General features: G+C 38.1%; 1 protein-coding gene across 2 annotated transcripts in view; it reads right to left on the bottom strand.

The window, feature by feature from the left end:
• Positions 1-2306: 2306 nt before the first annotated feature.
• phf24 (PHD finger protein 24) overlaps positions 2307-24332 on the bottom strand; it is a 32045-nt gene continuing 10019 nt past the window's right edge. The window contains exons 2-9 of one of the 2 annotated variants that reach the window (XM_065290472.2): positions 22107-22525; positions 15370-15555; positions 6973-7051; positions 6608-6810; positions 6156-6322; positions 5329-5361; positions 4173-4262; positions 2307-3610 (exon numbers count right to left, since the gene is read on the bottom strand). In XM_065290472.2, coding sequence (XP_065146544.1) covers positions 3514-3610; positions 4173-4262; positions 5329-5361; positions 6156-6322; positions 6608-6810; positions 6973-7051; positions 15370-15555; positions 22107-22523 — 1272 coding nt within the window. In that variant the 5' untranslated portion in view covers positions 22524-22525 and the 3' untranslated portion in view covers positions 2307-3513. The remainder of the gene's footprint in view (positions 3611-4172; positions 4263-5328; positions 5362-6155; positions 6323-6607; positions 6811-6972; positions 7052-15369; positions 15556-22106; positions 22526-24332) is intronic. The other variant, XM_065290473.2, reaches the window with a different exon arrangement.

A 24332-nucleotide genomic window follows, 5' to 3' on the forward strand; every position in this document is an offset into this window, starting at 1 on the left:
AAACAAACAAACAAACAGACAGACAGACAGACATACTGGTGGAAATAAACAGACAGACAGATATACTGGTGGAAATAAACAAACAAACAGACAGGCAGACAGACTGGTGGAAATAAACAAACAGACAGACAAACAGACAGACAGACTCATGATTAAAGACAGGCAGACAGACAGACAGACAGACAGACAGACATACTGGTGGTAATAAACAAACAGACAGACAGACATACTGATGGAAAAAACAGACAGACAGACTCATGAAAAAAGACAGGCAGACAGACATACTGCTGGAAATGAACAAACAGACAGACAGACAGACAGACAGACAGACAGACAGATGATAAAAGACAGACAGACAGACAGACATACTGGTGGAAATGAACAAACAGACAGACAGACTGATGATAAAAGACAGATAGACAGACATACTGATGGAAATAAACAGATAGACAGACATACTGATGAAAATAAACAGACAGACAGACAGACAGAAAGACAGACAGACAGACTGGTGGAAATAAACAAACAGACAGACAGACAGACAGACATACTGATGGAAATAAACAGACAGACAGACAGACAGACTGGTGGAAATAAACAAACAGACAGACAGACTCGTGAAAAAAGACAGACAGACAGGCAGACAGACAGACAGACATACTTGTGGAAATGAACAAACAGACAGACAGACTGATGAAAAAAACAGACAGACAGACAGACAGACAGACAGACATACTGATGTAAATAAACAAACAGACAGACAGACAGACAGACGGACAGACAGACATACTGGTGGAAATAAACAGACAGACAGATATACTGGTGGAAATAAACAAACAAACAAACAGACAGACAGACAGACAGACATACTGGTGGAAATAAACAGACAGACAGATATACTGGTGGAAATAAACAAACAAACAAACAAACAAACAGACAGACAGACAGACAGACTGGTGGAAATAAACAGACAGACAGATATACTGGTGGAAATAAACAAACAAACAGACAGGCAGACAGACTGGTGGAAATAAACAAACAAACAGACAGACAAACAGACAGACAGACTCATGATTAAAGACAGATAGACAGATAGACAGGCAGACAGACAGACAGACAGACAGACAGACAGACAGACAGACAGACAGACTGACAGACTGACAGAATGGTGGAAATAAACAAACAGACAGACAGACTCATGATAAAAGACAGACAGGCAGACTGATGGATATAAACAAACAAACAAACAGAAAGACTGATGAGAAAAGACAGATAGACAAACAGACAGATAGACAGACTAATGATAAAAGACAGACAGACAGGCAGACTGACAGACAGACTGGTGGAAATAAACAACAGACAGACAGACTGAAAGAGCTTCTTCACTGAAGCCTGGTAAGTAATTGAATGTTTTGCTTTAAATAAATACAAATATTGCAGATATTTTTAAATGTTTATTTTTTTAAATGCCACCCCACGGATTTATTGTATATGATGACTTTGTAACTCTGGATACGATGAGATGAGAACCTTTTTTAAGGAATGCTTTTCAAATCACTCACGGTGCTGTCCGAGTGCTGACATGTTTCGGCTCTCCACACGTTTGTAAATTCTTTATCTCTTGTTTGTTACAAATAAAGTATGTTTACAGTACAAATCTTTTTTTGCATATTTGTAAATTATTCTTTGAGATTACCCTGATCATGTAGGCTATCCATTTACAGTAATTAAACGCCTGCTAATTTTACCTTTATGACTGAAAGAAAACGACTTTTAAAGAGAACCAAAGGTTTATAATACAAAAAAATAACAATTTCAATACAAATAAAAACAAAGCAATTTTTAACATCAAACTTGGTCTTCTTCCTCCACTTAGTTTTTCAATAAAAAAAAATCCTCCATCTAACTAGGCAATCGGCATGGCGTGAGCGCAACTGGCTTTTAGAGGGGATGGGAGATGAGACTCTTATTGGTTTATTGCACGTTACACCCAAAACACACCCATTAATCATTACGAGAACAGGAACAACCCTTTTAGACTGTGCGCCGTGCACTTTAGACCATGCGCTAAGATCGTTAAAAGATGGCCCATAGACTGAAAGAGACTGACTAATGGAAATAAACAAAGACAGACAGATAGCAAAGAGACACACAGACTGAAAGAAACAGATGGGTGGTAAAGAGACAGACAGATAAAGCCACAGAGACAGACAAGATAGTTAGATCTTTGAATGCTAGAAACAATCACAACCACATGAAACTCAATAATGACTCCACATGATAATAATGAGTCCACACAATTCCAATCTTAGTTTTGGAGTTAACATCATGCATTTATTTCCAGCATTACCAGCAAAACTTAGGAGTATTGCACAGTCCCTTGAAATAACTGCCTTGAGCAATATAAAATAAGCAAATACAGTGGATATGACCGTATACGTAAACATTGATATGATGTTACATACCCCTCATACAGTTTGATATATTGAGTGTAAACCGAAGTGCTATTTTACAGAAGTGTGTATAGTTCTGCCTAAGAATAAAAAGGTTTTAGGTATGGGTTTTGTCTTATCTGCACCACGTCTAAGAACAAATTCAACATGATTCTAATGCAAAAATATGTGGAAGGAAGAGAATAGAAGGGTTTTACAGGCAGTAAGTTCAAAACCTTAACATATTGTCTTGCCTTTAAATAACCACAATAGAGAATTTTTTTGGAAGATCTTTTTGAATCATAGGTGAGCATTTCCACATCTACAGGAGTTACATTTATTCCAGACCCAGAATTTTTTTTAATAATAAATTCTTTAATATTCAAGAACTTTGCCCTAAAATGTCCCAAAATGTATTTAACCAAGTCTAGTTTAATATTTGGTTGATAATATTTGTAATTATTTCCCTTAGTAGTGCCTTGTTTTTAGATTAACCTTCCCATTGGCCTAGGCCATAATCCATCCTTAAATTAATGGGAATAAATATGCATACAATATCCTGTATATATATTGTATGAAATATATTTATAGACTTTGTATAGTATCTATATAGCATTTTTCTCTTTTAATCTCACTATATTTAGATTTTGTAATGACAGACATCAGATGTGAAATTAGATAAGCAATGATGCAACCATTGATCTCACGTTGATCCTGCAAACTAATTGGCTATAGCCACAATTTGAATACGACTAATGCCAAAAACACTATAAGCAAACAGTGTGCATTTCTCTGTTAAAGGGTAAACATGTTTTTAGTCCATCTTGGTCACAAAAACAAAAGTGTACAGCTTCTAAAACCTCAATTCTGAAGTGGTGACAGATGTGCTGTGGTTCAAGTGTTGCGTCATTGGAGGGAGAATCCGGCCATGGCTTGTACGTTCTTCGAATGTGTTGGCGTACTCTTTTTGCTTTTACTCTCGTGGTGTCGGGCAATAAGTTCTGAGCACCTGTGTCTCTTAAAACCGGACCTAGACGGTTTCCTCTAGCCCATCTTGAAGTCTTAGGCATTGGGGCAGTGGTTAGAGAGGCAGACGGATGTGCAGGGCTGAGCTGTTGGGCCTGGCGGCCAGGATGTAAATGGCGCTTTGCCTTAGGAAGTTTTCCCAGGTAAACGGTCTAAAACACACAAAGAGGGGCATCACAGAGTTAACAGAGAGACACCGTGTTTTTACAGCAACACAGTTGACGTGTATATCAGCTACACTGTAAAAAAGTTAGTTCAACTTAATAAAATTAACTTGCATGGTTGCATTAAAATTTTATGATCATTCAACTTAAAAAATATTACAATTTACAATACAATAATTTACAATACTATTTACAATACTACAATTTTTTTTAGTCAACTAATCTTATATTTTAAGGCAACCAGGTACCGTTCTTTTTTAAGTTAAACCAACAAATCTTTTTTACAGTCTATTTTATATTGGCAATACGGTCTTCAACCCGATTTATCCAATGAGATAAATTTTAGTGTTAATAAATTAAGTTATATAATTGCTCCTCTAACACTAACTGTCACATGGGAGCACTTTTATATATTACCCTTATAAACACTCCCATAGGGATACTTCCTTTATAAAGCCAATTTTCTGAAGCTGGTCCCATTTTTAGGCTTTACTATCCTTGTGCTGACATTTGGTCCCCACACACATATTAAAACATGAAACGCACGAACCTGTTGTCATTTTCCATGGCTTTATCTCTGCTTCTCTCACTGCTGGAGCTCGCTGGACTGCTCTCAGATATTGGTCCTACATGACTGATGCTGTAGATGAGAAAAGAAAGATGAAATACAGACTCTCGAGCAGATGCAGTTTTACATTTGGTTTTCAAACTCTTCATCTGGTGTTCTTATGATACCTCAAAACTCACAGACGATACATAACCAGAGGATACTACATTGGTTGATGGCCTTTTTACAGATTACAGTTGGGATAAAGGCGCAGTATCAATTATTTTTTAATTTTTAATTTTGTATGCAAATATATACATCGTATATAATCTGTATTATATTTAGCATGAACTAAAATGATTTGATTAATTTCACTAATTATCCAAAGCATTTCACAATGCATTACAAAGTATACATTTTATCAGTATGGTATTTTGGTATTTTTGAAGAAACCCACCCATTTTAGGTTAAAAAAGAAAACAAATAAAGACAAAACAATGGTACAGATAAATGTTAAGATATGTCTGTGCAAACTGTTTTTTAGTCTGGGACTAGACTTAAGCCCTGTCCAGGAACCTGCCCCCAAATGTATAAATATATAGTCACCCTAATGCAATGCTCTACCAATAGAGCTACAGGAACAGAAACAAAGCTCCTCTCTCCTCCAGAACTGGAGCTGCTATGATCTACGACCTCTATCTACTTTGATCTCAAAGCCTCGGTTGATTTTAATGAGCGTAAATTAGATCGAAAGCTTAGCCAAGCCACGAACACATCCAAATATACATCCACACATACTTGAACTCATTTAACCTGCTGTGCCCCTTTAAGCTGATGAGAAACATTCTTAAGGGTTTCCCTGAGATGAACAAAAGCCCTTCTTTTGATCCAGATAATAAGAGGGCAGTATCTAATCTAATACAGCTCCAGCAGACAAAAGAAAGACCATTTTAGAGAAGAATGGCCATTAAAGCCTTTAACTAACCAGATTTGGTTACTGCTTAGATATTTTTAAACTTTGATTTTTTTGGCCCCTCTGGTACACAGAATGAAATGAAATATTGAAATGATATGAAATGAAAACGATTTTAATGGTGATGATGTTACAAAATAGCATGTGATGTTTCTTGGAAAACCCATGCTGATGGATGTAACTTACCCCACATTGCAAGGGAAACACAATCCTGTAAGCCTGCAGCGTGAATTGTTGGTGGATATGGGATGAATAATGGAAAAAAACAATGAAGAATGGAGGATGATGTCAACACACAGACTGTCCTTTACACACAAACATACAGTTACTGCACAGTACAGGTAAAAAATAGCCATATAATCTTAGCAAACGTTGTGTCACTGCCAGTTCTAAACTTTTCAAGCATCAATGCGTGCGTCAACCAATCAGATTGCCTTATGCAAATAACTTAGTGCAGGTCAGCCAATTATGTTTATGTAAGACCCGAGCATGTTTTGCGGTCACTGTGATTGGCTGTTGTCCACGTTTTAGACGAGCCTTCCGTCAAGCGTTAACGGTTTTTGCCCCATGTGAATTCTGATTTACGATTTAACTATCAAAATGTGTTTCTCAAACTCTGTCCTTCTCCTGTTTAAACCGTATATCTGAAAAAACGTTTTCCTCTTCCAGGCCACAGATGGGTTACCTCAGTGGTTATATCATCAACTGTGCGTTATGCATTAATTCAGAGTCAGAACTGACAGCAAATTCAGTGCCTAAATGATTCATATTCCCACTGCAGGGCTTCAGAATGCAAAGTTAGCCTTTAATTCGCGAGCGGAGATGTGGGATGCATGCTAATGAAGTGAGAGCAGTTAGCATTGGCTGCCTATGAAATGCCCAGCTCGCTTGATCTGATTTGTTACCCCCGGAGGCCAAACAAATTGGACAACTTACCGAAATCATTTTTAAGGATTTTCTGAAGTCATTGTTTATTATGCTTATATTAACCCTTCAGTAAATGATAGACTTACCTGACATTGCAAGACTGTGAGTCTTTGTTCATCTTGTGAAACCAGGAGGTTTGGGCCCGTTTGGCTTCTCCAACAGTGATGATCCCATCTTTGTCCTGATCCAGACTCTGAAAAACAGCTCGAGCCCGGTCCCTCTCCTTCGCTGTGAGAATTCTTACCAGCGAATTCTGGATAAAAAACAGAATAACTACCATAAATGCCAGAAGGATTTCAGGAAGAGCTTGACTGGTATGACGAATGGCAGACAAGATAACAGAGTTTTTATATGACCTACGCGAAAAATGGCCCATAAGAAAGAAAAAATCAGAGATGAGATTTATTTCTCCAACACATCAAGAATAAATGAAGAGCAAATGACTGGAAAGAATTTCTCAGACACCACGAAACAAATGGAAAAAACGAAAAGAAATGGAAAACAGATGCATTGAAAAACAAGCTATGTCCTAGTTCACCTCAGTGCGAAACTTCTGCAGGACTGAAAGTGACTCATGGTAAAGAAAGTCAGACCACTCGATCTGACCCTTTTTCTCTGGATCTAGAGCTGCAAACTGGGCCAGCACCTCCTCTTCCTCCTCATCAGTCAAATCTCTTTCAAAGAGCTGCTTGGTCACAAAGTGCCTGTATTGCAGGAGTTCATCTGATACCAGGCATGATTCTGAACAAAAAGGTAGGCGAGAGGGAAGTCAGGGCGTCATCGATCAATGGAAATGAGACAAAGGCGTAATTACAGAACTGAAATGATAAATTAGCAAAGCTTTAATTAGCTGCCTTACTTTACAAAGACAGTATATTCAAACCATGATCCTGATATAAACACCTGGAATGATCTTGCACTGCTTGAAAGTCTCCATTAGACTGTACATCTCCTCTTCTGTGAGCAGCAAGTTCACATTATCCTGAAAGATAAGGGACAAAAGACTTTCAGTTTGATGAAGGCACAGAAAAAAGCGAATCACTTTAAAGAGAATATTACATAACACTGCTTCCCTTGATAGCTTATTCCAGTAAAATGGCTATTTTGTGAGATAAAATGACTTTCAGATCTTTGTGAAAGCTATTACTTATCCTATTCCAGAAGTGTCTTTCTAAAAGCAGCGTGTAAAAAGTAGAGCTCTCAATTAAACATTAAAATATTCAAATTTATATATCAATAGTTGCCAAATATATCAATATAGAATTGTATAAATAAATAAAAATTATACAACAGGGAAAATAAGTATTTGACACGTCATTTTTATCAGTAAGGGAATTTTGACAAAAAATTTCCACCAGATGTAGCCATCAAGCCAAATATTGAATTCATACAAAGAAATCAGAACATTTAAGTACACAAGTTGAGTCATAATAAATAAAGTGAAATGACACAAAAGCAAAGAACTCTCTCAAGATCTTTGTAATCTTATCGTTGAAAAGCATTTTTACCCATCATGAAGTCTTTCCTGTGTGCCTCCTGGGTAATGAGAAGCAGGTATAGGCCATCAATTAGAACTAAGCAGCTGATATCAATTTGTACTGATAGGGGGCAGGGTTTCTCTCTCAATACTGACAGATTTCAGGTGATCTCCTGGCTTTCTATGTTATTTTGCACCTTGTTCTCTTCATATGTTCAATACTTATTCCCTGTGTCATTTCAATTTATTTATTATGACTCAACTTGTATACTTAAATTTCTTTGTATGACTTCAAAATTTGGCTTTATGGCTACATCTGGTGGAATTTTTGTGTCAATAGCCCACTTAGAAATCTCCTTACTGATAAAAATGCTGATGTGTCAAATATTTATTTTCCACGATATAAGTGGTACTTCAAACTTGAATTGGTATGTAATGGTATAAAATGGTAGTAGTTTTATGTAAAGATTATGAGGAATTATTAAATGTGTTAGTCTTTAAATATAGAAGTGGCCAAAAGTGAGGTCTATTTGCCCTCAAAGTAAAAAAAATGGATGCCTTAAAATAAATACTTTATTATCTTAATGATGAATGAACTCAAATTTTAAGGCAACCAGGTAACTTACTTTTTTAAGTTGAACCAACAAATCTTATTTATAGTAAATGTATAAAAATGTTGCATGTGCATGTGCAAACTGAAGCTCAGCTTTAAGAAAATTTAAGAAAGCTTTGCAAAAAAATGAAATATGCATGCGAAAAGCTTACTGAGTCAAGGCCCAAGAGAATGACTGCTGCTAGGGCCCTCATGGTATAAGATTTTCAATACATGGTTATCATGGCCAAAAAATTCATGATAACTGTATTATCAGGGTTTAAATTGTTTATATTTTAAGTCTCACTTAGTTTCAATTTCATTATAAAAATTACATATACACGAAAAGATTGTAATCATAGCGAAAAATGTTTAGTGCTATATGGCACCTATAAAGCAACACTATAGCACCACTTATGGTTTTACAGAGCACAATATGGTTCTACACAGGTGCTATATGGCACTTAAAATGGTTCTCCTATGATTATGAGCCATTGAAACACTTTTAGGGGCCGTTCACATATTGTTCACATATTGCGTCTTTTGTGCGCTCAAGTTCAATATTTCAAATGTAGGCGCGCGGTTTCCAGGCGAGTCCTCACAGCATTGAGTTAAAAACATCTAGTCATGTGACAAGAAACTACGCATCTAGCGTTTTCCTTGCGTTTTAGGCGTGACATGTGAATGGCCCCTTAGTGCTACACTCTAAAAACAAACGGTGCTATATAGCACCAAAAGTGGTTCTTTGCTCGTAATCATTGAAGAATCATTTTTAGTGCCATATAGCACCGGTGAAGCACCTGTGTAGAACCATATGGGGGCCATATAGCACCACTATAGCACCAAATATGGTTCTACATGGCACTATGTGGTTCTACACAGGTGCTTCACTGGTGCTATATGGCACTAAAAATGGTTCTTCTAGGATTACGAGCAAAGAACCACTTTTTTTAGAGTGTATCACTGTAAGAACCATTTATGAGTGTACATAACTTCTTATATATCTTTATAGTATATATTGTGAGGGGAACACTGTTATATCATGCTGGTGATTATTACTGCACAATTTAAGTAAAATGTGACTGAATTAAAATTCTGACAAAAAGTGAAGACATTCTGGCACCAGAATGTGTGTGGTAGTGATTATGAGGTGGAGCCATGACATCAAGCCACCACCCATTTTATAAAATACTACACAATAGTTATATAAGCTTCACTGGTTGTAAAATAAGCTTCTTGAAAATGTTTCGCTCAAAAATAAAGTAACGCAAACTTGCGTTTGTTGCTCCAATGGGCGCGCACTGCTCACGCAACCAACATATAAAACGGGCATCAGTTCACGTGGCTTTGGGTGTCTCATAAGCAGAACTGTGTCGCCTAGCACCAGACATCACTTTTGGCTGTATAATTTGACCAAAAATATCATTTTGGAATGAATAGCTCCTTTAAATTGACAGCTGTGAAATGAAAAGATTGAGTGTCCATCTTGCGCAAAGCCTTGAAACATTCTCTCTTTAGAAACAGTAATAATCTCTGAATTACAGATAAAGATCAACCTTCCAATAAAGGAACCTAATGAGGTATATGAGAGCCCTTAGACAGACCACAGACACATATCAAATGCAGTATGATATATTTTACTGGTTCGAGCTTGGCTTGCAAACGGCAGCTTTTATAATCCAGCATCCCAGGGAGAAGCTGTATTTTTAATCAGCTGTTCCCAGCCTGATGAGAATTCATGTGAACACAAGAGCAGATGGGAGGCTGCATCTCAGAGCTACTGTACATCCATTGCCTGTCAGTGTCTCCTATGGCTATGGGTTGTGTACCACAGCTGAGGGTGATAATTTAAATGAGAATGGAATTTGGTCGCAAATCCATTGTTTATTTGAGACCTGTTCTCCGAAGACATGGGTCAAAATAGCCCAAATTAAAAACAGACGATACAGACAATACTGGGATTTATTGTAGTCTCTAGAGCCAGAAACATACTCTGTGTTCTGATAATGCTTATTGGACGATGGTATCGCACGAATGAGCCCAGTCCCGATGCTTTTACTAGTGACTATCCAGCTGATGTACATTCCCTGTTGGATAAGAAAGCGTTGATAATGTATGGCTGGTGCAGCAATCTCTATGGCAGTAGACGGAAATAGTGGAAATGGCGGAAATGTGTCGGATTACCAACTTTCATGGGCCCTTGCCGGTATACTTCCAATAAACTGGATGCTGTCACTGTGTGCTGTCGTATTTGCTTACATGACAGCTTTTAATTGCTATAAGTATATAGTAAGTACTGTATATTGTACATAGGGTGTACATTTTCTATATTTTATTTTGATTGGTTGAGAAACGTCCACAGGTGTTGATTATTTTACTGTAGAGGACTCTTTTAAATTCAGGCATGCCCAATTTGCAAAAATACTAATTATACTGCATGGCATGTTTGTTCAAATTCCAAAAGAATATAATTCCACACAAAATCCAAAAGATGAAGCCAGCACAAATTCTGTGAAAAGCACAGTTGGATTCGTCATAAAATAGACCGGCAGCTGTTTCGGCACAATAAAGCCTTGCTGGGTGACATTTCCAATCCACAAAACATCCCAAGATGTCACAGCACACTTTAACAAGAGTGAAAATTTCACATAAATATGTCCACAGTATTGGTCGGCTGATAGGACAAAACATGGCTGTGTATAGCAAATCCATTCCTATACACAGCTTTTTCCTATTGATTGTGTGTCCAAATCAGAATTTGTAAGTGTTCCAGTGTGAAAAAGATAGATTTGAAAAGGAAATAAAGTGGCAAATTGAGAGCAGGTGGCAAGCGAGGAGTGAAAAATGGAAAATCAGGAGCGGAGTCGTTACAGAATACATAAGCAAGGGAAAATAATTTTATGTTACCTTCTCTCACCTAAATTTTTCATTGTGATGTTCATGATGTTCCCAATTATCAGTGATTGTTTTTCTGAATGATATCAAAATTGTTTATCCCCACACCAGGTGCCTGTCATATTGGTTCAAGCTCCTTTATGAGGGTTTTTAGTGCAGAAAGGCTGCCTGTAATCATTTCGATTGTCACACAGCTAATCACAGTGCTAATTTAATTAACTGGACAGCGTTGCCGGTGACAACAAATACCAAAATCAGTTTGACAACCTGGCCTGGCTTATTAAAATTAATTTTCCACCATGGTCTTCCCGCTAAAGCCCTTTGATGTGAAATTTCATGCCTGTGTTTTCAATTCCTCTGTCATTTCTCTATAACCCTCATGTTTATCCCAATGCACAGTAAAATACTAAAATACCTAAGCTGGGATACCCTACCACCTTAACTAGGTCGTCCAAAAAAAAAATTCCACCAAACGCCACATGGCCAAGAGAAAGACATGGTCCGTCACTGTCTGAAGGATAACTAGCCTGTTGATAAAACATTGAATTTATTAATAATCTGGTATGTGCTAATTTTCTGTCATAGTTTCTTCAAAATTGAGTTTTATTTGAGTGTTTTCAATAAAAATATTTTTATCATGATGCATACGCCCCGCCCCTAACAAATTTTCTGCGGGAAACCCTGAATGCCCATTACGTAATAATATTACTTTTCTGAAGTAACAAGTAAAGTAACGCATTACTTTATAAATGTACACATTAATATTTGAGTTACTTTTTTTAAAAGTAATGAAAGTTACTTTTCAGTTTAATTCATTCAACTTTTATAATGTATTATAATAATGTACTGAATTAAACTGAACATATTAACGTAGAATTACGCACTCTGTGCGGCTGAGCAGGAACAGTTTGAGTCAGAAACAGAGATGTCAAACAAAAGAATTTGACATTTTTGCCATCATAAAAACACCTGCAAGGCCTGAAAGTGATCAAGCCTCGACCAGGTAAGAAAAAGTAATGCAAAATTAACTTAAAAGTAACGTAAGCATTACTTTCACTGAAAAGTAACTAAGTAACGCAATTAGTTACTTTTTTAGGGAGTAACTGTATATTGTAATGCATTACTTTTAAAAGTAACTTTCCCCAACACCATTTATGACAAAAAAAAAATATTTGGAGTGAACTATTCATTTATTGGTACTTTGCAGGAGGGTTTCCCAAATTTGGGGAAATTTAAAGATGTCACTGTCGTTCCAAGTAATTTTCAGGTTAGACAGCTCAAACATGTGGTCCCGGAAAGAAGACCTAGTAAAATTGCCGTAAGATACCCGAAAAGCCCTTTGTGTGAATGAAATGCAGAAACAATGGCGTAATGGGCGTGTTGTAGTGAGGACGTGAGTGTCATGGCAACGTGAAGTTATGGTTCAGCTCTTTAAAATGAGAGATTAACGACGAGAAATATCAGGGAGCTCGTCACTATTTGCGCTGAAGTGTAAGCATAAAAGATTATCGCATCACATGCTCAATACGACCTTATTATAAACAAAAATGTACACGCATTCACATCATCACAACAAGAAATACCATTCAGCTCTTTAAAATGGTTTTAAAGGAATATTCCATTTTCTTAAAAGAAAAATCCAGATAATTTACTCCCCACCATGTCATCCAAAATGTTGATGTCTTTATTTGTTCAGTCGAGAAGAAATTATGTTTTTTGAGGAAAACATTGCAGGATTTTTCTAATTTTGATGGACTTTAATAGAGCCCAACATTTATTACTTAACTCAACACTTAACAGTTTTTTTCAACGGAGTTTCAGAGGACTCTAAACGATCCCAAACGAGGCATAAGGGTCTTATCTAGCGAAACGATTGTCATTTTTCACAAGAAAAATAAAAAATATGCTCTTTTAAACCACAACTTCTAGTCTAGGTCCGGTCCAGCGTGACCTAACATAAATGCGTAGTGACGTAGGGAGGTCACGTGTTACATATATAAAACCAGGGCTCCAGACTAACTTTTTTCACTAGGAGCACAGTGGCCCCCAACAGAAAATTTAGGGGCACACACCGTAAATCAACATGCTAACCAAATATTCACATTTCTACTAATTTCCACTGTATTATTAATAAATACTTTAATGAAAGATGCAGAAAGTACGTGTTTTTTCAAATTCAGTGACACATTTTATTGTGCACTTTTGGAAAAAAAGGTCAAATTTACTGGTTGCACATGTGCGACTGGATGTAAAATTCATTGGCACACTCTCAAATTTTAAGGGCAGTCTGGAGCCCTGAAAACGCACATTTGCGGACCATTGTAAACAATAAACTGACACAAAGACATGAATTAGTATCAGCTGACATACAACAACGTAGGAACGGTCCTCTTTCAACACACTTGTAAACACTGGGGTGGAGTTTCGCGTTCGTCCTCTGTGACCTCTTGACGTCATGACGTATTGGGTGGGGTCACGCTGGCGCATCACGACCGGATCTAGACGAGAAGTTGTGGTTTAAAAGTGCATTTTTTTTTTTCAAAAATGACAATCGTTTTGCTAGATAAGACCCTTATGCCTCGTTTGGGATCGTGCAATGTTTTCCTCAAAAAACATAATTTCTTCTCGACTGAACAAAGAAAGACATCAACATTTTGGATGACATGGTGGTGAGTAAATTATCTGGATTTTTCTTTTAAGAAAATTGACTATTCCTTTAAATGCACATTAACAATCACGATGAGAAATGTAGACACACACACAGATTCCAGTGAATCATGGGTCTTCAACCGGGGGTCCGCGGACCTGATGTTAATTCACAAGCAATTTTTTGCTAAAAACGTAAAACGTATATGTACAAAACATAGACAAATGACACCACACCACACCGTGTCTGCATTATAAACTGCTGTAAACTATCGCTTGCATTTAAAAATTAATGAAACACACGCCGTGATGGTGCTTTGTGCAAGATTCATAGTCATGTCAAACATTGAAGACCCTGCGGTAAATCATTGGCAGTGTGAATGAACCAAAAATCAAACAATCCCGGTCAAATCCCGGATGCATTTTCCGTAAGACCTGTGTGGAAAGGGCTTAGGACTAGCCTTAAGCATTGTCTGTGAAACCAGGGGAAAATTTCAGGGGGAAACAATTTAGGTCAAGGGGGTTCGGCTTACAAAAATGCTTGAAAACCCCTGCTTTGGAGAAACAACGATTGTTCTTCAATGGCACTGCACGTTTTAAAGAGTATGTTTGTGACAGGAGCAGTTTCACCAAGTGGCAAAAAGCTATTCATCTCACATATACACACAACACATAGAGTAACACAATACAGACCAATTTACAAAGAAAAATAATGTAAAAATAAAAATGTTTTATGGAGTTTTTTGCCCAGTTAATTTTCTCAACTCACACACCATTGGCAGGTGTGGAAACGCAGCAGGCGGTAGCGAGGTCAAAGTGAGAAACCAGACGTGCAAGCTGCGATCGAGTCCTCCGAGGAATTGCGCCCCAGACACTGACAACAACAAGTGCCTTGCATTTTGTTTAGACGAAGAGATGTTTCCACAGCTGTTAATGCAACGTGGGCTACAACCCATTTGTGGGCGTGAGTCTAGCTTTAAACACGCCAGTGCATCAGGAATGTGTGTTTGCAACGGGCCCTCGCCATCCTCAGTGTTACCAAAAATCTCACGTTTTTCCAACGGCAAACGAACGATTAAAGCAGCCTGCACGAGTGAGATAAGCTCTCGACTTAACTCTGAAGGACGCTTGCACGCTTTGACAGGCCACTCTGTAATTTTAGTCCCAGACACTTGTAACGCTGAGCTGAGAATTGGCACTTTGAACAGAGCACCGACCCTCTGGCGTAACACAATCATCTTGACAGACTCATCTCATTGGTGACCTTTGGATAGTGCTCGTGTATTGAAAGGATCTGCGGGTACGTGCAGGAGTCTATATATTTGGTCAGTATAATTGAACCGCTATATCACCAGTATTGTTGCTGGGCGGGGATATTAAATTCAACAGGAAATAAATAACGGACCCTATTCTTAATAAACATGGGTGATGTTATATGTGCACGTTATTCTAAAGAAAAATGTTTTCGTTTTTAGCCTCTAAAATTATATTTCTTCACCGATATAACCATACAGACGAGGAAAAATGTATTAATATATTAGCCAATGACATCACAGTAAGATATTATAGTGTGCAACCACTACCTTCAGAAGCTGAGCTTATATGTGCTGCTATATACTGTACACTATGTATGTTTTGTCTTGTGCGTATGTATTTTTTGGTGAGGTTGGGTTTAAGAGACAGCACTCACGCAGTAATAGCAGCTCCAGCCGCTGGTGGTGTGAGCAGATTCTCTCATCTCCTGCAGGGCTTCTGTACTCAGGTAACCCATCTCCCGCAGACAGCCGTCATGGAAAACGCGGGTACACATCCGGCAGGGGAACAGATCATCGGCTGTCCAAACCTCACACACGTCGCACATCTCATCGTTGACAGGCTGATCAGAAAACAGCGGGAGAGCAGACACAAATTATTCTCCACATGGCAACGGGACTGTTATCGATCGGGTGAGCACACCCGTTAATCACAAAGATTCAGACAAAGACTTTAATAATCAACATCCATACTTCTCAACATTAGCTCCCTTCTATTAAAGGTCACCAAATTTTGTAATCTCACTTGACATTCAGTGCTCATTTAGAGCGTCCCGTGGAGCATCTGCATGTGGTTTACTTTCATGTTATGATATGTGGATGTCATGCTGGTTTGATGAATGTCATGTAATATAATGATACCCAGTAAAATATTTATTTAATGTTTTACAGGAATTCATTTGCGAAATAGAATGGAAGTGGTCGACCAATATTGCTTTTAAAGTCCAAAACAATGCTTTATTTATATTTAAGTACCAATAGCCAATACGATAACATTGACTAAATTATCATTAGACTACCACAATAAAAATAATGCATCAATGTTCATTAAGAATATTTATCATAAATGTTATTACAGAGAATGTTTTTGTTTTATGTCATTATATTTACACAAAGTTAATCTAAATGTTTGCACATTTATTGATTTGGGATATTTGAGATAATTGTTTAAGAGCCCTTATTACGTTGCTAACCCGCCGTAATGATCATTTTCACGTTTAGTGCTACGTTGTTTAAATTTAAAATGTATTTGCGCCCAATTTTGCGCCCATGGGCGTTCTGGTCTCAAAACGAGGTGCGTTCAGGCGCATTTGTTGGCGCGTTGCTATTTTGAGGCAACTAAAATAGACTACACCATTGACCAACTGAAACCTGGTCTAAAGTCTAAAGTCCAAGGCGCAATATTGTTTTTGTTATTTAAAGAGCGCGTTAGTATTATGCGCCTTTAAACGGGGTGACAACACGTGTTTGCTTATCACACGCATGGATGCGCAGCAGCACAAAAACGATTTTAAATATGAAAAATGAAAGGCTTAAAATGTAAAAGATTATTATTGAGTCTCTTGGACATAAATGAGCACCGATTATGAGACGTTAGAAAGCACAAAGAGCTGCTTCACCTGTAGCCTGATATGTAATTAACAACCCATTCTCACCAAAAAGCGTACAAATGACACGCAGTGTGATTATCGTGCAATAGATACGCCAAATTCCGATTTTGCGTGCATATGATACGCCAGTCCTTCCCATTCACTTATATGGCGAATCGTTTCGTGACGTTTTATTTATTGTTTTCTCATTTGTTTTCTGTTTTTCTTACCATTTTCGCTTGGGTTTAGGGTTAGAACAACTTTTTGTTATATAAAAATGACATCCTAACCCAAACCCCAACTCTAACCCCAACTCCAAGCGACCATGGCTTAAATATAGATAAAAACTTATAGAAACCTGTATATTAAATAACCTGCTTAAACAAATGTGAAATCTAACCCTAAACCCAAGCGAAAATGGTTTAAAAAACAGAAAACAAATGAGAAAACAATAAATAAAACGTCACGAAACGATTCGCCATATAAGTGAATGGGAAGGACTGACGTATCATATGCACGCAAAATCGGAATTTGGCGTATCTATTGCACGATAATCACACTGCGTGTCATTTGTACGCATCTTGGTGAGAACGGGTTGGTAATTAAATGCTTTGCTTTTAACAAATGCATCTGTTTTTAAATGTTTTTTTAAATGCTACAACACGGATTTATTGTACATGATGACTCTGTACCTGTCTATATGATGAGATGAGAAACATTTTTAAGTAATGCTTTTAAAAAATCCCATGGCGCTGTCCGGGTGCTGAAACGGCTCTCCGCACGTTTGTAAATTCTTTATCTCTTGTTTGCATTTTTAGAGTACCAACCTTTTCTTGCATATTTGCTAATTATTTTATGAGATACAATGTTTATGTAGGATATCAATACATTTACAGCAAATAAAAGCCTGCTATTTTACTTCTATGACTGAAAGAAAATGGCTTATAAAGGTTTTAATACAAAAAACAATAATTTCAATAAAACTGAAAACAAAAAATTTTTTTTACATTATTCCTAAACTGGTGGTCTTTTTTTCTCTGCTTAGTTTTTTAGTTTACAAATTCTGCTTTCTAAATAGGGATTAGGCATGGCGCCAGGTGCAAATAGCTTTTAAAGGGGATAAGAGCTGAGACTCTCATTGGTTTATTGCACGGTACACCCAAAACACTCCCATTACTCATTAGGAGAATAGGAACAACGCTTTTAGGGCGTGTGCTTGGCGCATAAACCATTTTTTATGTCGTTAAATTAGCAAAAGTGGAAAAGGACATAGCCGTTTAGACTGTGCGCCTGGCCCTTAAGACAATGCGCTTAGATCGTTAAAATAGGCCCATTATCTTCCACCTACCATACATTATTGTTGCACCTCTATGCTCCGCATTACAGAAACTCATCAATTTCTACAAAGCTTATCAGTCTGAAAAGCGTGGTTGCTCCGATTGGCCAATTTTTCAGTGCATTGTGAATGGCCTGTTTCCTGTTTAACACACAGTTGAGTGATGGTCATGTTGTTGTTCTTTAAAGACCCACCAATCTGTGGCATTTATTGGCAGACCTAATATTAAAGAATCAATAACCAATTAAGTAGAAAAGTAAAATATCTATCAAACCGAGTATCTGTCCGTAAATAAAATAGGGTCACTTTAGTGCGTTCCACTTTAAGTTAACAATATAAACGTACTACTGTATAAAAAGTGCCTAGGCAATGCCTGTGGCTCACTAATGATATAATCTACATCTAGCAGATTTTTGTGCTGTCTCACTGCATGCTGATCATCACTGTGATACGCACTATACAAACGACAGCTTATTTAAACTGGAGAGAGTAACTGACAACCTGCCACATTAACTCAGGTTTGAGACATATTATATAGGCACAGACACCCTGTGACATTACTGTGAAGAATCCTTTTCATCACCTTTAGTGTGTGTATCCTCTGGGTGTCTTGAGTACCTTATGTACTGTACACTGTCAGAAAATGGTCAATAAATGGTCCCTACTTGTCAAAAAAGTCAATTGGTCCTAAGATGTGTGGTAACAATATGTACTTCTGAGGTGCTAATATGAACTCTTTACGTGCAAAGGGTACTGCCCCAGTGACATCAGCTAGGGACAAATTTTGACCATTTTATTCCGGCAGCGTATTGTAAGTTTTCCACCAGCAAACATTCAATACTTTAAAGATAAATTCAAGACCAATATTAAATATTAAAGGGGATCAAATCTAATAAAAGCCTATAAGTGTTTTTAAAAACACTTCAGAAAAAGCATCACTATTTAGCATATTAATCTAATGAAATGAAAAGCACAGCTTTACTTAATCCAATTCAAAGCATTCATGGCTATGGCACCAGGCAACCAGGGATCAAAAAATACCTTTTCCGAAAAATCTAGGCAAAAAAATCCTCCCGTACTTGCGAAGGCAGCAGGCACACTCAGTTTTTGCTAATCAAACTGTGACATCTGTCTCTGAGAAGAGTGTGGATTGTGAATAAATGAGGGAGAGATGCTGTATCAGATTTTGGTTTTCAGTTAATATACTCTAAAAAAAATCCTGGTTTCTAGATTCAAGCCTCCACTCATTTTAATAGAGGATATTATTTAAAGTGCACATATTTCATTGCTTAAAACAACGTTATTTTGTGTATTTGGTATAATACAATGTGTTCACGTGGTTTATGGTTCTAATCTGTACATTGCAATTGGCCTGAATACCTCTGACGTCAGCAGGAAATGTGACGCTCCTTACTATGTTTGAAAGATTCGCTCACAATGCAATGCTAACAGGAGTTCACTTACATAATTTGGTATTAATCATTATTATATTAGTGTGATTTTGTTTTTATTTCTCTATGGCATCTGTGAGCGTTTGGACCAGGAAGCGTTGCATGGCGTCAGACTTAACAAGCAGATAGTTGACCATAGCAAGTTTGCAGATAGTTGACCATAGCAAGTTTGCATTATTATAGGGACACCACTTTAAAAAAAATGCTCGTTTTCCAGCTCCCTAGAGTTAAATATTTGATTTTTACCCTTTTGGAATCCATTCAGCTGATCGCCGGGTCTGGCGTAGACCATCCGTAGCCTGTGCGTAGCCTGACGTGCACCTCGCAAAAATGTTAACAGCGCGTCAAATCTACGCGGACCGCAAGCGCTGTGATTGGTCCACCAGAACCCCTCCCGTCAGGTAAAAAAAACTGCGTCATAGGTATTTCCGTTTGTGACGGTGAAAACAAAAATGAGCCAAGTTGAGGAGTGATTTAACTCAAACTGCATCAAAAGTCGTTGTTTATTTACTCCCACCATTGCTGGTCTTCTCAAATTATACACAACAAGTTGCTGTTTCTTCTTCATTTGTGGGTTAACTTGCTAAGCTTCTTCTTCTTTGACGTTCGCGGTGCTACTGTGGTTACACGCGTGGTTACTGCCTACCAGCGGTCTGCGCGTGTGTTTGCACGTTGATGTGGACGATGACGCAAAAGTATAAATGAAAACCGACGCGGAACCTACGCCTTCGCGGCTACGCCATAGGACCTACGCACGACTATAACGAGCCCTTAAGAAAATTAAAAGTTGTGATTTTCTAGGCAGATATGGCTAGGAATTATACTCTCATTCTGGCGTAATAATGAAGGACTTCGCTGCCATAACATAGCAATGATATTACGCACTGCCCGAAAATAGTCTCCTTGGTATCTTTCAATAGAAGCGGACTATTTTCGGGCACTGCGTAATATCATTTGGTTATTTCTGAGCACAATGCTAATGGTCTAATCAGATTTAATGGATTATGCTAAGTTATGCTAAAGTGGTACCGCCAGACCCAGAGATCGGCTGAATGGATTCCAAAATAGCAAAAATCAAATGTTTACTCTAGGGGAGTGTCCCTTTAACATTATATAAACCAATTTCATATATTTATTTATGACAGTACAGTTTTCTGAAATACTCAGCTATAATGTACTTCAACGGCAAACACACACACAAACTCACAAAACCCATCCAAAATGCATTTCATTTCACCTGCTCTTGAGCTTTATAACTGCAAAGAGAGAGAGAGTGGCTCTTCTCTTATCTCACTATTAGGACGGACGAGCTTCAGTGACCCCAATTAATTTGAGACTGGACCTGGACGCCACAGTCGGGTTCCTCCTGCACAGGCGACCCGCTGCCCACACACTGTCAACAAACCTGAGCTGCCATTTAGTCTGAACCGAGATCAGCCTTCCTAACTCAAAATCTTGACATTTTCTAGGGTGCGTGAGTCATAAAGCGGCTCTCAGCTCTACAACACAATGAACTGAAGAAAGAGGCAAACTTGTTTTTATGAGTATAGATTTCAGTTGAGTCATCCACTTTCATGTATTTTTAGCTATTTTATGTTCGAAATGACAAGATGTGAAGGTCAAGAGAGGGTTTGTTTTTGAGTATTTGGACTGCTGCTATATCACCTCATAAAATAAAGTATAAGAGACTTAATGGCTTTTCAAGGATGGTTAATACTTATAAGTTAATTTATTTTGACAGAGTCTGTGGTATATACACATAGTATTATACATCTTCAATTTTGACCTGTTTATAAATGCTTACACCACGGGGATGTTAAAAGCTTTATTCTGATTGGTTGAGAAATATTCCACGGGGGTTGATTATTTTTCTTTATTACACGGCTCTCTGGAATGCTTGATTCTGATTGGTCAGTTGAGACATTTGCAGGTTCATTCTTTTCAAATAATAACCGCTCCAAAGTAATAACGCATAGCCGGTACTACTTGTATGTTTAAAATCCCTCCGCTCCAATAAAGATTACCGTTTGGCGCCATCTTGTGAAAAACACTGGACAACCACAATTAACAATGGTGGTACTATATCGTTTCGCGGAAAGATAAGAATGTTTATTTAAAACAAATATGCCAATAAAATGTTTCAAATTCATATTCATGTCCAGTTTTTTTTCCTTATGTGGCAAGTAGCCGTGTAATAAGCGGGTAATGTACAGGCAGGCTGTAGTTATCGAAAAATAAGCCCCTTCAGTGTGATACAAGACCGTCCGCTTCGCGTCGGGTCCTGATCACACTGTCGGGGCTTATTTTGCGATAACTACCGGCTGCCTCTACATTATCCCTTACGTAAAACGCCCACCTAACCTGTCAAATGTCATAATATAACCACCTAAGCAATGTTTATAGTAACCAACGTAAAGAGGAGTGCCGTTACCCCGTGACCGTGGGTGTGCATTATTTTCTAATAATTAAACGGCACATTGTCAAATATTCCTTACATATGACACGTAATGCTATGAGTTAGGTTGGGCTACCTTTTCTCTGACCAATGTTCACACTATTTACTTTACTTGGTGACCGATGACCAGATGGGCATTTCCAGCAACACAAGATAGTTAAAAAAAGTGTAACTTTATGCAAATGAATTGGCAATGATTTGAGTTTGGTAAATGAAAGTGAATCTTTCTCAACTACCCATCTTAGATAATTGAACAGTTAAGGTATTTGTCTGCATATATTACCTGTTCTCTTTGCCCAAGTGGAACATCTACTGGCTGGTCATCGTTGACGTCTCTCTTCGGCCGCACGAACGCAGGAGGAGTGAGTTGATGTGACTTCTTTAGGTCCTCTGGCTCCACCCCCTTTCCATCTCTGAGACGCCCCCAAGCCTCCTGATTGGCCTTATTCTCCTCTCTAGATGGGGCCGAGGAAGTAGATAAAGACCCTGTCTTGTCCTTTTCTTTCTGTTCAGCATGATCTGTGTTGGGCTGATGAGATCCCTCTGCAGATCCATCTCCATTCTCAGTCACAATCTCTTCGGTGTGACCTGCAGAGGCTTGAGGCGCTCTGTCCTTCAAACCTTGTTGAAAGGCTGACACCACCGCGTTGCACTTCTGCACCTTCTCCACCTGCTGCTTCTTGGACATCAGCACACCCATGGCTGCAATGGAGCAATAAATGAGATATTAAATCAGTGTTAATTCATCAAAAATAGAGGACACACCCTTGAGCTTTAAATCACGGATTCTGTGCCCTACAGTATTACACAACAAGAAATAAAGCTTACCTGAAGACACATTTGTTTGACTCTGGCTCTAAATCACAACATAACACACGCCTACAAGGCGATTTTTTTAACCGGCGAATGTGTTGAAAAACACCCTTGTAACATAATCCTCAGATATCACCAGGCACACGAGTCGTATGATTGATCACAAAATACCTTTGATCACAAAATGACCACAAAATTCATTAAAGGTGCAGTGTGTAATCTTTTGAAGGATCTCTTGACAGAAATGCAAAATACTATACAAAACTATATTATCAGAGGGTGTATAAAGACCTTTCATAATGAACCGTTATGTGTTTATTGGCTTAGAATGAGACGTTTTATCTACATACACAGAGGGTCCCCTTACATGGAAGCCGCCATTTTGTGCAACCATGTTTCTACAGAAGCCCTTAACAGACAAACTTTTTTATTAAGTTGTCTCCAACGATGACATGTTTGTCCGGTGGCGGCTACCGTAGCTTCTCTATGTGTTTCAAAAGCAAGAGGTGAGCAGTGGACTGAGCCATTGGTTGCAATTCGCAACCTCACCACTAGATGCCGTTAAAATTTACACACTGCACCTTTAATCATAGCTTTTAAGAGCAGTTTGTCCATTTAGGGCTACTGTAGAAACATGACAGCAACTTCCATGATTAAAATCAAAAGAGGAAGTTAGAGGGGACATTTCATAAGATTTTTTAACAAGGTAAAATAAATCTTTGGTGTCCCCAGAGTACGCATGTAAAGTTTTAGCTTAAAGTACCATAAAGATAATTTATTATAACATGTTAAAATCACCACTTTGTAGGTGTGAGCAAAAATTTGCTGCTTTTTGGGTGTGTCCTGTAAAATGCAAATGAGCTGATCTCTGCACCAAATGGCAGTGTCGTGGTTGGATAGTGCAGATTAAGGGGCTGTATTATCCCCTTTCTGACATTACATGGGGAGCCAGATTTCAATGACCTATTTTTTCACATGCTTGCAGAGAAGGATTTACCAAAACTAAGTTACTGGGTTACTCCTTTACACATTTTCTAGGTTGACTGAAGCACTGTGGACCCAATTATAGCACTTAAACATAGAAAAAATCAGATTTTCATGATATGTCCCATTTAAGGCTAACATATTCACACTAAGGGCCTAAAAACGTCAGTTTTGTTTTATGGGGACTTTAATACTTTTTATTTGTGAACCATGGTGGAAGAACACCAAAGCACTGTTTCACTTGGCTTAACAAATTCTTGTGTTGGACATCAAGCTGTGATTCAGCTTGTCCAAAGCAGAAGTCAAATAAACTTGAATGCTAGCTCGATCCGTTCATCCCTTAATCGGTGTAATGGTGCAAAACCTCTTCAAATGTCATTCCATCATCTTCTAAATGTAAGGCGAGTGCAAATACACAGCACACGTATTGCTTTCCACCAATTTGAACCTTTAAACCATCAACCTAAGCTTTGACCATCAGGCTCTGGCCAAAATCTCTCTCTCTCTCTCTCTCTCTCTCTCTCTCTCTCTCTCTCTCTCTCTCTCTCTCCCTCTCTCTATCTCTCTCTCTCTCTCTCATTGCTGTTATCCCTGTAGGCACCGATCTGTTAAATCACTCCTTAACTTGGCCATCTTTCTTTTTACTGTCGCATGCGGAAATGCCTATGAAATACGACATAGATTTTTTACCTAAGGGAGGAGTTCCAGTGGA

Source organism: Paramisgurnus dabryanus, chromosome 10 (assembly GCF_030506205.2).
Source record: "Paramisgurnus dabryanus chromosome 10, PD_genome_1.1, whole genome shotgun sequence".
In the NCBI taxonomy this organism is placed as follows: domain Eukaryota; kingdom Metazoa; phylum Chordata; class Actinopteri; order Cypriniformes; family Cobitidae; genus Paramisgurnus; species Paramisgurnus dabryanus.